Here is a 17093-nt window from a genome sequence, read left to right on the forward strand (position 1 = left end):
TGCATCCCAGGTGTGGGAGGTGGAGGGGGTACTGCTCACAGCTAGGCTACTGGCCTCCCCAAACCCCCCTCCAACCTGGAGTCCCAGGGGGATTTGCTTGTATTGTACAAGTCTCTCTGGAGTTAAGGGCATAGGAATCTCTTCCCGTCTGAGGCCAGGTCCGACCCTAGAAACGATCCAGAGTTCTGGGGTGGGGGTTGTTGAAGGGGTCCATCTCTCGTCTCTGATTTCTAGAGCCACCTCCTTCTTGGCTTCTCGGGAGCCTCTCTGTGTCCCTTTTTCCTTCCCCTCTCCTCATCTCTGCTGGCTAAGTCCCTCTCCCGTGCCAGGCACGGGGTTTCTAGTCTCTGAATTTTATCCGAATTTCTCTCCCCGCCGGTGGTTCAGCTCCAGGGTGGTGTCCCCAGCGCCGTGTCTCAGTGTCTTAGCGCCTCTGACTCCCAGTCCCCGTCCTCATCTCTGCCTGGACTGCAGTATCTCGTGTCTCTCACGCGGTCTCTGCTCGTCTCTGCGTCCGCCAGGGGCTCGCGCGCGACTGCGGTGGCCGCGCGGGCCGGAGAGGAGCGGGCTGGAGCGGCGGCCGCGGCCCGGGCGGGTGCGGGCCCGCGGGGGCGGGTGGGGCGCTTCCTCCGTCAGTCCCTCCCAGGCGGCGGGGGGGCCGGCGCGGCCGCCGCTCGGCGCCTTTAAGGGAGCGGGAGGGAGCGGTGAGGCGGCGGCGGCTGCGGTGGCGGCGGCCGAGCGCGCGGGGTGGGGGCGCGGGGCGCGGCGCTCGGAGTCCACTCGGGCCGGAGGCGGCTCGGAGCCGGGGCCGAGCCCGGGAGCTGCGAGGAGCCGGGCAGCTCAGCCGGAGCCCGCCGCCCGGGACATGGCCAAGGCGGGCCGTGCAGGTGAGGGCGGGCGGGCGCCGGGAGGGCAGGGCCGAGGCTCGGGGGAGGGACCCGCGCCGCTCGAGGAGGGGCTGCCGGCCCAGGTGAGCCCCTCGCGCAGGTGGGCGGACGCTCCGGAGGGCGGCAGGGGCGGCGGCGAGGCGGACCCCGCGCGTGCAGAGGGAGCACCGCGCCCCGTGTCCTTCCTGTGCCCACAGTCACCTCGTGGGACACCGCGTCCCGCTCGCCTTGGCCCCGCTGGAAGGGCCGGGGCTGCGGCGCCCCTGTCCAGGCAGGCTGTGGGAGCTCTCGCCACCCTTCGGAGGACCTGGACAGACCCGGGCAGGGGACCGAAGGGGCTGTCCCGCGGCCGCCGCTCCGTCCCACGCTCCCCAACCAGGACGCGCCCCCACGTCCTGCCGCTCGATCTGTCCAGGACGCGACAATCCCCCAGCCCCCAGCTTAGTCAGGAGACCGAGATTTCTTGGCAAGGAGGTGGTGCTCCACACCGCATCCGACAGTGACCGTCCTGCCCCCTCCCCCTCCCCGACCCGGGAGGCAGAGCCGCAGGTTCGGAGGTCTGTGGTGAGACCTCTTCTGGGGTCCCGTGGCGCTGCCCTCCATCAGACTCAGGCGGTGTAGCCTGCGGTGTGAGGAAGTGGGCGTTAGTCGTTCGTTCATTCATTCAGCCAGACGTTCATTCATCAACATCTGCTCTGTGCCAGGTTCTGAGCTGGGCACTGGGGATCTGGATGTGGGCCAGACTCTGCCCCTACCTGCACACTATGCCCCCCCCCTTGGGAGGCTGGGGTTCAGGAAAGCCCAAAGGGCTGGCCATACAGTGGGGGCAGCAAGCTTGGTCTCAGCAGGGCTGGCTTGTGAGGCTGGCATGTGTAAATAAATTTGCCATGAACTCATACCCAACTTGTGACCTTGGCAGGTGCCATGCCGTCTCCTGGGACTAGGCATTGGTCTGGCACAGACCCATAAGTGGTGAGAGTGATGGAGTGAGTGTGAATTCCCATGTGCACGCACTCGGCGCTAATACCACTGGGCTGTGTGTAATCCACTGCCATTACAAATGATGCGCTGAACCCTAGGTTGGGTTCAGACCCCACCCCCACCCCCTGTATACCACCTGGGTATATGATGTAGGTGCCTGAGACTATATTCCCATTCTGTCCCTGGGGAGTCCTGTTGGGGTGGGGCTGGTTGTGTGAGACACAGCAAGTATGAGACACATTTAAACACCCCCTTTCTTACTTCTCTCCCTTCTCCCCTCTTGGGGGAGGGGGGCACGGTGAGATGGCACCATTGAGACTAGAAAAGGCTACCTCTCTCCTTCCCCCACTGAGCTGACTCCTTACCCATCTCCACTCCTCCCAACAGGCACAATTCAGGGTGTGTGTCCGCCTACTGCCTCTGCTCTATGTGGGCATGTGTGTGCGTGTACATGCCCACCCCAGGCACAGATCACCTGCCAGGGCACCGCCATCGCAATAGCAGTTAATACATACTGCTTGTACTATGCACCAGGCAATGTGCACAATGATCCTGGGAAACAGAAAATGTTACTCCCCCACTCTTGAAAACATCTGGGCACAGATACTCAGAGAAATAGCTCTCTCAAGGTGGCCCAGAGGGTCTGAGCAGAGCCTGGACTAAGCACCAGCTCTGTTGGACTCTCGGAGCTCTGAGTGGTGGGATTTCTTCATCACTGCTTTTATAGGTCACCCTTCTCAAGGAATGGAGGTGCTGTCTCAGTCCCTGTCCTTGGCCTGTGGGTCCTTTGATCCCGAGGCTGAGAGACCGTGGGAATTTGTTCCAGTAACAGGTGAAGAACTGCCCTGCTTTGAGCATCAAACAGTTTGTCTTTCGTGCTGCAATTTCACGCTTGGCCCTTTCCCTCTGGGCAGCACAAACTCCCCTCTTCCGTGGATCGAACCGTCCAGGTCTTCTCTCCCACGCTCGGCTGCCGCCCCCAAGGAGCCTTTGGGTACTGACCCCAGCAAAATCGGATTACTCCTTTCCCAGCTCTTCCAGGCTACTTTGCATTTTGCAAATGTCCCTCTTCTTTAAGCTCCTAAAACTACTGAATTAAAAACAGCATGCAGTCGTGTGATGGGAGACACATTTCCCCCACTGGCAAAGTCTCTGGAGATAGATCGGTGAGCCTTAGAGTGGAAGGAGTCCTTGCAGACAGGAGTCCAAGCCCCTCACTTTTCAGCTAGAGAAACTGAGGCCCAAGGAAGAGATGGAACACAGAGAGGGATGGGTTATTCAGGACCTCCCACCTACAGGATGGTGGTCGGAAATGATCAGGTCACTATGGGGACAGATGAAATTAGAACCAAGGGAGGCTGAAGGCCAGGGGGGGAGGCGGTGGGAACCTGGCCTGTGAGTGAGGGGTCTGCTTCATGATTTGTGAGGTGTTCCCTCTAAAAACTGGCCAAGGACCATCAACTCCTGGGAGTGGCTCCAGAGCCACCGTAGTGCGTGGCTCCAGGGTCATCACACTGTCGTTGGTGACTGTGCAGCCTGAGCAGCCAGCCGTGGCCACGTCAACTGTGCCAGGCACGAGCTGCAGGGAGGCGGTGAGGCTCCTTCACATTGCCTGGGGGTCCCGGGTACAAGAGAACATGTCATCGGGTCCCAGGCTGGATGGGATCAGTCCTAGAGGGTGGATGCCAGATGGGCTATTACCAGTTCCCCATCTGTGGGGAGATGGCAGTCACAGAACAGGATCGTTCTGGTGCCTGTGCTCAGTCTTGAGAGGAGAGGTGAGGGAAGGGGAGGCCTTGCTGTTGCCCTGAGGCAGCTCTCCGGCTGGTGGCCAAAGGGGGAGAGGGCCTGCCTCGGGGATGGGGCGAAAGGTGGCCAAAGGGGGAGAGGGCCTGCCTCGGGGATGGGGCGAAAGGCAGCTGTAGGGGCCGAGGGTGGGGAAGGACCTAGGAGCTTCCCACCGGCAGGCCGCAGTGCAGCACGGACGCAGAGGAGGCCAGTGGTGGCTTGAAATGGAGAAAGCTGGGTTTCTTGGGCCTCAAGGACTAGCAGACTTTGGGCAGGAAGGTAGCGTGGGGAAGGCTTCCTTCCAGGTGTGGCTTGAACAGGGGCTAGGAGGTTGCAGTGGAACAGATGGGAGTGTGGTGGGAATGGGGTGCGTGGGCAGGAGATGCCCACCGGTGCAGAACTCTGTCTGTCTGGGATGGCGTGCTCCTAGAGGGGCGCAGAGGGCTGAAAGGAACTCTGGGGAGCATCAAAGATGGGAGCAACAACAGTGAGATTTGGGTGTTTCATCAGGTCCCTGGGAAGGTGGAGAGAGGCTTTGCCAGGCTGGGAAAGGTTTGTTCTGGTTCCGGCCAGCCCCTCCCTTCCTCTCTATGCCCCTGGGGCCCTCCCTCTACACCTCAGCTGGCTGGCAGGGGTGTCTGCCAGCCCTGGGGCAGGGTAAGTGGGAGGCCCCTGGCCAAGCAGGAATAGAGGGAGCAGTCAAGAGGGTCTTGGAACCTCTGGAGAAGCTGGGCTGGGACAACAGGGCTGGGCCTTCCGGGCCAGGCCGGAGAAACCAGTTTATTTGCTCCCAGGTGTTGGCCTCTGTTCTGAGGGGAGGAGCCAGTGGGCTTGAGTATATCAAACCCAGTCGTTCGAGTCAATGAAATACTGATCCTACAGGAGTACAGCTGGAGGACCCTTCTAGATACCCATTTTCACAGCTCTTGTCACCAGGGGGACACTGAAGCCACAGAAGGTTGTGGCAGAGCTGGGCCCAAACCTGCCTTTTTGAAGTCGCAGTTTGGACCTTGCTCAGCTGGGTCAGCTGCCCTCTCCCCATCCCAAAGCCAGACCTCCTCCTGGGACCCTGCTTCTTGGCCTCCGGAGTGGGGGACAGTGGCCCGTGTCTCAGGGGAGCGGATGTTTGGAAGCGAGGGAAAGGGACCAGCACGGGGGTTCTCAGGACGCTGGGTCGGTGCCAGGGGATTTGAGGCAAGACTCTTTTTTTTTTTTTTTAATCCTCACCCGAGGACATTTTTCCATTTTTTGTTCAGATAGAGCGGGAGGGAGAGAGAGGAAGAGAGAGAGAGAGAAACATCGATGTGAAAGGGACACATCGAGTGGCCGCCACCCGCACGACCAACCAGGGCCGGGGACAAACTGCAACCGAGGTACATGCCCTTAGCGGGAACCGAACCCGGGTCTCTCTGTACCGCAGGCCGATGCTCTAACCGCTGAGCCAAACCGCCCAGGGCGAGGCAAGACTCTTGAGAAACCGCAGACGCAGGGTGTCAGGATTGCTCTGGGATGCAGCATGGGCAGGGCCTCATGTTCTGCAATTGCAAATTCACCTTCTCAGGTGCCCAGGAGGAAGGCTGGGGCCGAATCGGATGCCCATGTCCCAACTCAACGCCTTCCTAAAACTCTGCCTCCCGGAAACCTTTGTGGACATCCCTGCAGCCTGGGCAGTGCTGGAGCTGGGGCAGGCCTCTTGCTCCTCGCTGAGCTGCCTGTCACCACAGACCTGGCTGGCTGTGACAGGCCCCAGCCTGAGACCCTTGCTGCGTCTCAGCCAAGGCTGAACGTGGTTGCGTGAGTCAAAGACAGCGCAGCTCAAACAGAAGCCCCGCCTGAAGCATGTGACCCTGAGCCCAGAGAGTGCCCTGTCCCAGCTGCAGGCCCTGTGACTTGGCTGGTGGAGGAAGCAGAGAGTGAAGACATAGCTAGACACCCCCTTGTTGGTGCTGTGTCTGTGTTGCACTGGCCAGCAGGTGTGGTATTTTCTGGTATACCTTAGTATATTGTGATAGTTCATGGCTGAAAGAGGCTTGCAAGTCTTCCAGTCCTACCTGTTTGTCGTGCAGGGTGGGAGACCAAGGCCAGAAAGGTAAAGGCTTCTTCTCCGAAGTCTGGTGTCTTCAAGGACAGAGGGTGTGAACTCCCAGAGACCAGTGAGGCTGTGAGGACGAGGGACTCCTGGTAGGACCCGGCTGCCTCCCAGGAATTCTCTGGGATTCCAGGCTTGTGAGAGGGAGGACTAGGTCAGGGATTAGCATCCTGAGAACAGTCTGGCTCATTTATTGGTAGCAGTCCTCAACATACTTTCCTGTCCAATGGGTCAACAACATCTCTTTGAGGTGAGGCCAATGTTATTCCCATTTTATGGATAAGAAAACTGAGGCCCAGAAAGGTTCAGTGTCTGGGTCTGGAAATACACATAACGTTGGAGGTGGAGCTGGAGGCAGCAGTTAGGTCTCTTCTACTCTTGGAGTCAGCCGTTCTGAGTTAAATTGTGTAACAGAGAAACACCTGGCTTTGTCGCTGGTTGACCTTGAACTACTCCTCTGGACCCCATTTTTCTCATCTGTAAAAGGGAAAGAGTTAGGGGGTCAGAATGAGATTTAAATCAGCTCCAGCTCTAATATATTGCTCTTTCTTTAGCTTCCCTCCATGCTGGCTTTACTGTGCCTTAAGGGGCCTCCCCTCCTCCCGTCTCCTGCCCCACAGGACCTTACTAGAAGGGTGGTGAGGGTTGGGGGGACAATTGGGGTGCTGAGGACAAGGACTTAGAGAGCACCCGCCTTCTGGGCTCAGGCCCAGCCCATCACCAGATTTCCAATCTGGAGCCATGTGGAAGGGGGTGACCAGAGTCCCCAGGGGTGGGGCTGGGGGTAGGAGGGGCAGGAGAGAATGCCTAGCAAGTGGGCTTGGAAATCAAATGAGATCTGAGCTCCCCACCTCCTCCCTCAACCCTCTCTACACTCTTGCTTCTAACATTCTTGTTTTCTAAGGAGAAAGGAAATGCTAAATTGTGCCCCCTTCCACAAAGGAACAGGAGCCTCAGTGAGTCACTCCGGAGGTAATGCCACCTCCTGGGCCCCACATCTGCCCTCGAAGGCCTGCACAGCTGTATGGCCACCGGCCTCCATGGAGGTCGTGTGTGGAGAGGGAGGAGGGGTGGGGGAGCCTCTGCCTGTCAGTGCCTCTGGGGTGGGAGCTGGGTCCCTGCAGTGGGGCCCCACCCGCTTCCTCGGGGCTCTCTCCAGGGCTGCATTTGTGAGGTTCACTTGGGAATGGGGCCACGGCTCAGGCTGGGGCCAGGCTGAGACCTGTGTGGCCACATCAGGACTTGGTTCCAGACTGGGGGTGGCATGGAGAGGCTTGGGCGATGGTTTGGGCGATGGCGGGGTGAATTCAGGACCCTGAGGGAGATTTTGTGGCTGTGGGGAGTGAGGTCAGTGTGTGCAGCCAGGGCGGGCAGGGAGCAGGTGACTTTGCCTCTGGACACCAGAGTTCTTGGGTGTCTCGCTGTCTCTAGGCGTCTTGGTGAGGTTCTCCGCCAGGGCTGTGAGCAGGGGTGCTCGCTGCTGATGCTCTGCCAGGGGAAGGTGCCTGGGGTCTCTGGGGGCCCGTCCTCTGTGAGGGTCAGCCAGTGTATTTGCAGACCTGGGGCAGGGGCGGCCAGCGGAGAGGTGTTTCTTCCTCCCAGATGACCCGTTCCTCTGGAGGGAGGGGAAGTAGCCGACTGTTAGCTGGGGATGCCAAACAAGGGTTGAAAGCAAAAATAGAACGCATGGGGCTCTGTCTGGGAGGGGCGCTGAGTTCTGGCAGATCCAGAGACCTCTTCTGCGCGTCTGCTGCTGACGCGTGTTTGCTTTGCTCTCCGTGTTTGCTGAGCACATCCCGCCCTGCGCTCCTGGCCGCCTTCCTCCGGCGAGACTAGGTGTGCGGGGCGAAGGAGCTCTCTGGGGCTGCAGCTGTTCTAAGAGTCTGTCTTTGGGAGTTTGGAGCATCTGGGCTGCCTGTCACTCACACACACCTCTGACCTTTCTGGGACTGCTCCAGACCGGTCAGATCATCACCCTCCTGTGGCTTCCTCCTCCTTTCCCCACCCCCACTTCCTGCCTCCTGCCTCCCGTGAGGCTGGTCCCAGCTGAGCAACCTTGGCATCATCCCTGGTGGTTAAAAAAAAAAAAAAGCTATTTTCAGCTTTCTTATTACTGCCCAATTGGGGGAGGGGGGGTGTTTACCCCTCACTGCCTGTTTGTTTCCTTCATGTACAGTGTAATCTGAAGCAGTCACGAGAGCATTATCCAGCCCCGCCTCCGGTCCCGGCTGGCAATGCTCAGTTCTCGGTGCTGGGATCTGGCACCAAATGGACAGCCCAGGGGTCAAAGCAACCTGAGGCCTCATCTCCACTCAATAGCAGCCTGGAGCGGCAGGTGGCGGGAGTGGCCCATGGGGTCACCTAGGTCCTTGCTGGGGGTGGCGCTGCTTTCATGCTGCTTGCTTTGGGGCTCATGGTAGCCTTTGGTGCCCTTCCCAGAAAGCTGGCTCAGTCACTGAGGCGAGCGTCTCTGAAAGCACCCCCAGCATGCTCCATGGAATCTGTGACCAACCTGGCCTCCCCACACCCTGGTTGGGTGCCTGGGTCCCTACTTCCCACAGGGGGTCCTGGGATGATTGGAAGGAGTGCCTTCCTGTGGATGCTGAAGGGGTCCCTCATTGGGGCTCTCCCTGCTCCCAGCTGCCCTCCTGAGGAGACTGCAGGTGACAGATGCTATGGGAACTCCCTTTAGAGGGAGGAGAAAGTTTCTTCCTTATGGAGCAAGAGTCTGGAGGGACAGAGCGGGGGCCATCTGGGGCTTGGGAGAATTGTTCCAAGCAGCTCGGAACTGTTGGGAGCCGAATTGGCAGAGCGAATGAAAGTACAATAGATAGCCAAAGCTATTAATCACTAATTAGTTCCCAAATAAAGTAATTAATGGGTATTTAAATGGCATATTTATGAGATACCAGCAGGTCTTCAAAAAGCACATCTTTTCCAAAGCAACTGATTTGGCCAACTGTGTCCTGCTGGGAGACCAGACTTCTAATCCCCGCTCAGCCTCCCAACCCCCCCACCCCCACCCTCCCCGGGAACAAGGAACCTGATGGGGGCCAGGCCAGCTTCCTCCGCCGAGCTTCCCTGTCCCCGTCTGCAAACGGGATCCTGGCCCTTCTTCACTGACCTCACTGGCTGTTGTGAAGACAATAAGAAGTGAAGGCCATGCAAATCCCTGGCAGTGGTGGAAAAGACTGTACACACTTTAGTGATGGCCCTGAAAACACCCTTGAAGTTATTGGATATGGCCCTTGACGGCGCGTCGTGCCAATTATGGCCAGCATCAGGCAGATGTCGGTGGCTGCAGTCACTGCTCGGCAGGTTGTTGAATTTGTGGCCGGGTCTGTGACGGGGTAACAGTTTAGTCTGTGTGTGATTAGCTTCATAGCTTGGTTTGAGATTGGGGTTGTGGCCTGACCTGCAGCTGGGTCTCGGTTTGTTTGGTGACCATGGCTGTGACTTGATCTGTGGCCAGTTCAAGGTTCAGGCTATGATGGAGGTCAAGGTTGGGGTTGTGGCTAATCACAGGATAATTCTGCAGCCTGGAGACGCACAGCCTCAGTCCCTGAGTCCACGGCTGGACTGATGGAACTGCCTGGTTGCCCCAGAAGCCAGATTCCTTTGGGTCCTTCAGGATCTGGGCTCCAGGTGCTGGGAAGCCCAGCAGACAGGCCCTCCTGGGACTCCTGGCATGTCCCCTGAAACAGCCTAGCTCACAAGCTCATCAGTGGCGCATACAGCAGTTTGGGAGATAGTTAGGATGTGTTTCTATAGCAACCAACCCCCAACCAGCACTGGTTTCCTTCAATAATGCCTTTTTCTGGAAGCAGCCTCTCTGTCTCCTGGCCTCTCCTCCCTCCCTGGGTGGCCCCACAGCCCCTCAGCATGGGTTGGTTGGCCCTGGATCAGTCTGGTTCCCACACTCATCCTGACCCAGGGAGGGGGCCTGAGGACGCTTCCCTGAGGGTGTCCTCCTGAGATCTAGCCCATGCTGGACCATGCTGAGCATAACAACAGCTTTCTCTGTGCCCATCCCTGGACTGGGAGAGGCTATGGCCCAGAGAGGATTCTTACCAGGTGCCTGCCTTTGGGGAGTCCCCAGCCCAGGGGGGCAGGCAGGCCTGGACCCAGTCTGGGGATAGGTGCTCTGGTGAGCACAGGCAAAGGATGTTTGGGGACCTAGCTCATAGTTTGGGGGCAGACAAGACACAGCCCCAGGAATGAGGGGAGAGGAGAGAAGGACCAGCCATGCACCAGGAGCACCCCACGAGCTTTTGGGGACAGGCACTCCCAACCTCAGGGAGAGGAGGGCAATTCCTGTTTTGCCCTCTGGGCTCCCATTCCAGGGGCCTCAGGAGGAGGGGGCTCACTCCTGGGAGTTTCCACATAGGAAAGGACCAGAGAAAGGCCTGTGGATGACCATGACTTTCCTGTTAGTGACCAGGCCTCTCCCAGCACTGTGCCAGGCACTGTGTGAGCCTTCTCTGAACAGTCATTCATCTCACCCATGGCCGCCCCATGCAAGCACTACTGTCGCTCATTTTTCAGGAGGGGACTGAGGCACAGAGTGGTGGATGGTGACATTTACTAGATCATCAGTTGATAAGTAGCAGAGCGTGGATTTTAACCCATCCCACGTGGGAGTGGGACAAGGAAGGAAGAAGGCCAGGCTCCTGGACAGGGGCAGAGAGGGGGCCTTTAGGGTCACGCTGCCTGTGGGAGCCCCGCACAGACTCGATGCCCTCACGCCACATCCTGTGTGGTCCTCTGGGACCCAGGCCCGAACTGAGAAGCAGTGAAGTGTGATCTAGATGTGTGTGAGGCTGTGTGTGTATGTATGTGAGGCTGTGTGTATGTGAGGCTGTGTGTGTATGTGGGTGTATGTGAGGCTGTGTGTGTATGTGAAGCTGTGTGTGTGTATGTGAGGCTGTGTGTGTGTGAATGTGAGGCTGTGTGTGTGTGTGAGGCTGTGTGTGTATGTGTGTGTATATGAGGCTGTGTGTGTGTGTATGTGAGGCTGTGTGTGCGTATGTGAGGCTGTGTGTGTATATGAGGCTATGTGAGTATGTGAGGCTGTGTGTGTGTGTGAGGCTGTGTGAGTGTGAAGCTAGGTGCATTGTGGGGCTGTGTGTGTGTGTGTGAGATGCTGTGTGTGTACGGGAGGCTGTGTGTGTATGAGGCTGTGTGTGTGTATGTGAGGCTGTGTGTATGTGGGGCTGTGTGTGTATGTGGGGCTGTGTGTGTGTGTTAGGCTGTGTGTGTGTATGTGAGGCTGTGTGTGTATGTGAGGCGGTGTGTGTGTATGTGAGGCTGTGTGTGTGTTAGGCTGTTTGTGTATGTGGGGCTGTGTGTGTGTGTTGGGCTGTGTGTGTGTTAGGCTGTGTGTGTATGTGAGGCTGTGTGTGTATGTGAGGCTGTGTGTGTGTTAGGCTGTGTGTGTGTTAGGCTGTGTGTGTATGTGGGGCTGTGTGTGTGTATGTGAGGCTGTGTGTGTATGTGAGGCTGTGTGTGTGTGTTAGGCTGTGTGTGTATGAGGCTGTGTGTGTATGTGAGGCTGTGTGTGTGTTAGGCTGTTTGTGTATGTGAGGCTGTGTGTGTGTTAGGCTGTGTGTGTATGTGGGGCTGTGTGTGTGTATGTGAGGCTGTGTGTGTATGTGAGGCGGTGTGTGTGTATGTGAGGCTGTGTGTGTGTGAGGCTGTGTGTGTATGTGAGGCTGTGTGTGTGTATGAGGCTGTGTGTGTGTTAGGCTGTTTGTGTATGTGAGGCTGTGTGTGTGTTAGGCTGTGTGTGTATGTGGGGCTGTGTGTGTATGAGGCTGTGTGTGTATGTGAGGCTGTGTGTATATGTGGGGCTGTGTGTGTATGTGAGGCTGTGTGTGTATGAGGCTGTGTGTGTATGTGAGGCTGTGTGTGTATGTGAGGCTGTGTGTGTATGAGGCTGTGTGTGTATGTGGGGCTGTGTGTGTATGTGAGGCTGTGTGTGTGTTAGGCTGTGTGTGTATGTGGGGCTGTGTGTATGTGGGGCTGTGTGTATGTGGGGCTGTGTGTGTGTGTTAGGCTGTGTGTGTGTTAAGGCTGTGTGTGTATGAGGCTGTGTGTGTATGTGAGGCTGTGTGTGTTAAGGCTGTGTGTGTGTATGAGGCTGTGTGTGTATGTGGGGCTGTGTGTGTATGTGGGGCTGTGTGTGTATGAGGCTGTGTGTGCATGTGAGGCTGTGTGTGTATGTGAGGCTGTGTGTGTATGTGAGGCTGTGTGTGTTAAGGCTGTGTGTGTATGAGGCTGTGTGTGTATGTGAGGCTGTGTGTGTTAAGGCTGTGTGTGTATGTGAGGCTGTGTGTGTGTATGTGGGGCTGTGTGTGTATGTGGGGCTGTGTGTGTGTTAAGGCTGTGTGTGTGTGTGAGGCTGTGTGTGTGTGTGTGTGTGACAGAGACAGAGAGGAGAAGCGGGGCCAGCCTGGATGAGCTGCATCTAAGCAGCCAAGCACCTTTCTCCCCCTCAGCCCCTCTCCTCCTCGGAGGCACTGACCCTTGAATCCCACAGGCCCGCCAGGCCGTGGTTCAGAGACGGCCTCACAGGGCTGGCACAGAAGCCGCAGCCCAGTCAGAGTCACCCGGGGCTCCCTGGAGGTCTGGCAATTTGGGGTGTTTTTTGAGCACCCCAGGGCTGTGGCTGTCACAGCAGACACCCATGTGCCCCTCCTTGTTCTGACGAGCCAGACTTCTTACTGTGGAGGAGAAAGTTCTAGATCCAGCTTCTCCTGGAAGTGGCCTGATTGCTTGGCCCTGTGTGTCTCCTCCCCCGCCCCCCCCCGCCCCCCGCCATGGCAGCCCTGCTCACCCTTCCTTCCAGGCTCAGCTCGCCCTCCCCAGCCTGCAGGGTCTCTGCCTAGGGAGGTGCCCTCTCCACCTAGGGGATGGGGGCCTGGGGGGTGGATGGCATTTAGCCCGGGTCAGGCTGTCTGCTTCTTGTTTGTCCTGTGATCTGTGCAGGGGTGATACAGGGCTGGGCCCCAAGGTTGGCATCCCAGGGGCAGGGACTGATCCAGTTCAGCTCTGTCCCCAACTCCTTCCTCTCGGGCACCATCTGGTCCAAGGTCTGGCCCAGGGAGAGTCGGCCAATACCTGCATCCGTCACCGCCCTGTGCCAGGGCTTTTCTCACTGTGAAACAGCGCCCCCCTCAGCCCGGACTCCTGGCAGCAGGGCCACGGCATCCTTCTGGGGGGACGCTGGCCCTCTGACTAAGGCTCAGGGTCCTCGTGTAGGGCAGAGCACCAACAGCAGGCTCCTGTCCCTCTGCCCATCTGCCCATCTGCCCATCTGCCTATTCCTGTGTCCCTGGGAACCAGGAGTGAGGTGGGGAAGGCGGGCATGTGCAGCGGGTAACCTGAGCCAGGACCTCTGGCTGCACCCATTCTGGGGAGACCCTGGCCCAGGAGGCCACACTGGACCTGCAGGCAGTGGGCGACGGGCCAGTAGAGGGGTTGGCTCCAGCTTGGAGCTCTGCGGGGCGATCAGGGCAGTGTGGGCGGTAAAACATCTGTTGTTTCTCTCTGGACGCTGGGGCAGGGTTGGGATAGTACCTTTCTCTTTTATCCTGATGTAGAGTTTTACAAATTGTGGTAGTAAAGGTGGGGCAGAAGGACAGTCTGCTGGAGGGTGTAGGTGGGGCCTACAGAAGGAACTCTGCAGCTTTGGAGGGGACCTGGGGGCTGCCAGAGCCTTGCCTCAACCTTGACCCTGCAGCTAAGGAGGCCACCACCTCCGAGTGCCAGGCAGTGCTGGACACTGTAGTGGATGATCCTAGTTAACAGTGATGTAAGAATTATGACACCCACTTTACAGATGAGAAAAGTGAGGCTCAGAGAGGTTAATTTGTTTCAGGTTGTAGACTAGTAAGCGGTAGCATTGAACCCAGGTTTGTGTTGCTCCAAAGCCCATGTTCTCACTTTTCTGCTAAATTTTCACCCGTGACTGAGAGCTGATGTGTGTATGCATGTGTGTGTGCGTGCGTGTGTGTAAAAGGGGGGTGATGAGGGAGAGAGTACATGGGAATGTGTCGTGGATGTGTCCCAAGGATGGGTTTGGGAAGGGGGCGTGGCTGCTGGGGGAGGCTCACATTCTCCAAGGAATGTGGGCACACATCTAGATTTTCACACCGACGCAAGGATACCCAGACACTACTTTGAAGACCTGGTGGGTGGATGGTTCTAAACTGAAACAGCTGCCCCCAGGGCTGGAGCCCCAAGAACAACCAGCAGCAGGTGTCCGGCCCCTTGCCCAGCTGGCCAGCAGCAGGTGGGAGGGTTCCTTTGGCCAACAGAGAGGAAGATACTTGGGACCCCCGCCCTGAGCACTGACACAGAGCACCCAGCGTGGTGGTCCTGAGCACAGACCCTGGAGCCACATGGCTCCGGGTTCAAATCCTGCCTCCCTCACTTCCTAGCTTTATGGCCTTGAGCAAAGGACTTCCTGTCTCTGAGGTTTTACTTCCTTAGCTGTAAGATGGGGGCCCATGATATCCACTCCCCCAGGCTTGGCGAGGATGGACCATACCTGTGAAGCAGCTAGCAGAGTGTATTTACTCATCAGACCATTTTTATGAATGTGCTTGTTTGCCCAAAACAGTTCTTGGCCCCACCCCTCCTGGGACCACATACTGGACACAGAAAATGCAGAGGTGCAAGGCCGGTACCGGCCTCCAGGTGACCAAGCTTCTGGGCTTTTTGCCCTTGCAGTTTGGGGGTCATGGCGCTCACTTTTTCTGACTCTCAAGACTGTGCGTGGCCTTTAGCACACCTGACCATGACTTCCTGACGCTCTGGGGCGTCTGTGTTCCCTCTTCCTGGACTGTGTGAGGGATGGACTCTGGGTGAGGGCTGGAACCTTAAACCTGCCTGTTCCGAGCTCCCATCCAGGACGGGCCACACTTCTGGCTCCATTTCCCCTCCCCCCTCCTCTTCCATCTCCCCCTCCAGGACAGCCTCCAGCCACCTGGCTTCCTTTCTGCCCCCAAATGTGCCAAGCTCACGTGTGACTTTACCCTGCAGTTTCTTCCTCGGGGACGGCTCTCAGCACCCGCCCGTCCTGCCCGTGTGTGTATGTGCAGGAGTGTGGGCACACATGCCCTGCCCGTGTGTGTATGTGCAGGAGTGTGGGCCCACACACCCTGCCCGTGTGTGTATGTGCAGGAGTGTGGGCCCACACGCCCTGCCCATGTGTGTATGTGCAGGAGTGTGGGCACACACGCCCTGCCCGTGTGTGTATGTGCAGGAGTGTGGGTACACACGCGGGCATTAGTGCATCTCGCTCCTTCTCATTGTTCAAGCCTCCATTCCTCTGACACCATCTCAGAAAGCCCTTCCCCTCACACCCCTTTCAAGACATTCTGTCCATCGCTGTTTCTCTTTTTTGAAATGCGACCTTTGCCATTTGCTAAAAAATCTGCAAACTGGAGGAAGAGCTGCAGGGAGCATCTCCCACCCTGAAGCTAGGTGATGGCTGTTTCCTAGCAGTATCCATCTGCCCAGGTTCTTTTTTATACAAGGGTGGATCGCTGAGATGCCCCCATGCGCCCCCTTTTCCAGAGGTTGTTTCGGGGGTCTCTGCCTGAGAGGAGGGAGGGACTGGTGGCACATGAAAAACGCGTAGAGTATATTTTTAAAAACCAGTGCATTTTGAAAACAAGGAGGATCACAGTAGACAAAATACAATAAGCCTTTGAAAAGAAATTCACTTATAGGTTTTGGCCACAAAGAAGAGTCAACAGTCAGGTGAAGGGTCATCGGAAAGGAGAGATGCAATGTGTGTTCAGCATCTGTAAATTGAATAGGTGACCAAGTTCTTTGGATGACTGGGGCCGATTGCCTTCATCCTTCTCACTCGGTGGATGTACACATGTTCATCCCTGCCTGTCCTGTTCTAAATCTTCACCTGAGGATACATTTTCATCGGGGGGGGGGGGGGGAGAGAGAGAGAGAGAGAGAGAGAGAGAGAGAGAGAGAGAGAGAAGATGAGAGAGAAACATCATCAATTTGTTGCTCAGACCAGGGATCAAACTCACAACCTGGGTATGTGCCCTGACCCTTTGGGACACTGGATGATGCTCCAGCCAACTGAGCCACACCAGTCAGGGCCTGCCTGCCTTTCCTTTAGGTTCAAGGAGAGGGACATGGAGCTAGGAAGGGAGAGGTTTTATATTGATCATAGCACTTTCCACTACTGAAATAATGCTTGTTGCTCACTTCCCCTGGCCCGTCTCCCCTGGCCCCTGAAGAAAGCAAGCCTTGTGAGGGCCTCACTTTGTCCCTAATAGCCCCCAAACCTAACACTGTGCTTGTGTGACAGGCAGATCCCTTTGGCACCCAAAAGCCCTTCCCTCTCTGCCCACCTGTAGCTGGGCAAACATCTCCCTCAAATGGAGCTGGACTGGCCTCCCTGCAGCCCTCCCATCTGCCTGGTCTCTCCACTGGGACCCCGCGAGGGCCAGCTCAGCATGCGTGATTCCAGTGTTGCCATGACCTAGGACAAGAGTGGCTTGAAGAGATGGATGCAGTGGGGGTGGTGTGGGAGGAACAGATTCTAGAACTTTTGTCTTTTCCTCGGGCTCTATCTAGCACATGCTATTTGTGAGGGGGAGGTTGGCTGGAATGTCCTTGTCTCTGTTCTTGGGTGGAGAGTACACTGTGTAGGTATGAAGGCCACCATATCCAGCAACTTCTCCCTGAACCCCCGCTTTTCAAACTCAGGAACCAAATAGACTCAGATAAACTCCAGATGAACCGTCACTGCTTAAACTCTTGCTGCTGGCCACCCAAATGAGGATCGTGGGACTGTCCTGACCATCCAAATTCTTGCTTCTTAGGAATGAAATAGATTTGGACAGCAAGGGATATATGTATATTAATAAGGAAGGTGTGATAGTTTTTAGACCTTTAAGTATCTGTTGATTGGGAAAACATAAAATTAATGTAAATTCAGAAAGAATTGGCATTTAAGTGATTATATTTTTTGAGTCACAGAAATCTCCATATACATTTGATTTATATCTCAGATTTTATTTTGTTGATTTTTTGGGGTGCTACTGTAAATGGTATTGGTGGTATTGGTTTTTAAATGTCAAATTCCAGTCCGGCCAGTGTGGCTCAGTGGTTGAGCGTCAAGCCATGCACCAAGAGGTCACCGGTTTGATTCCCGGTCAGGACAATTATCCCCATGTGGGGGCATGCTGGAGGTGGCCAATCAATGTTCTCTCTCATTGATGTTTTTATCTCTCTCTCCCTCTCACTTCTTCTCTCTCTAAAATCAATAAAGGGGGGAAAATGTCAAATTCCAGTTGTTCATTTTGGATATA

The 17093-nt window shown here is 56.6% G+C and overlaps 1 protein-coding gene across 1 annotated transcript in view; it reads left to right on the forward strand.

Annotated features, from left to right (window-relative positions):
• The first annotated feature begins 715 nt into the window (after nucleotides 1–715).
• Nucleotides 716–17093, forward strand: part of PITPNM3 (PITPNM family member 3) — a 92218-nt gene continuing 75840 nt past the window's right edge. Inside the window, exon 1 of the mRNA XM_036269263.1 lies at nucleotides 716–887. Within this exon, the coding sequence (XP_036125156.1) occupies nucleotides 866–887 (22 nt within the window). The 5' untranslated portion in view covers nucleotides 716–865. The remainder of the gene's footprint in view (nucleotides 888–17093) is intronic.

The sequence above is a fragment of the Molossus molossus genome, unplaced genomic scaffold (genome assembly GCF_014108415.1).
Source record: "Molossus molossus isolate mMolMol1 unplaced genomic scaffold, mMolMol1.p scaffold_m16_p_19, whole genome shotgun sequence".
In the NCBI taxonomy this organism is placed as follows: Eukaryota; Metazoa; Chordata; class Mammalia; order Chiroptera; family Molossidae; genus Molossus; species Molossus molossus.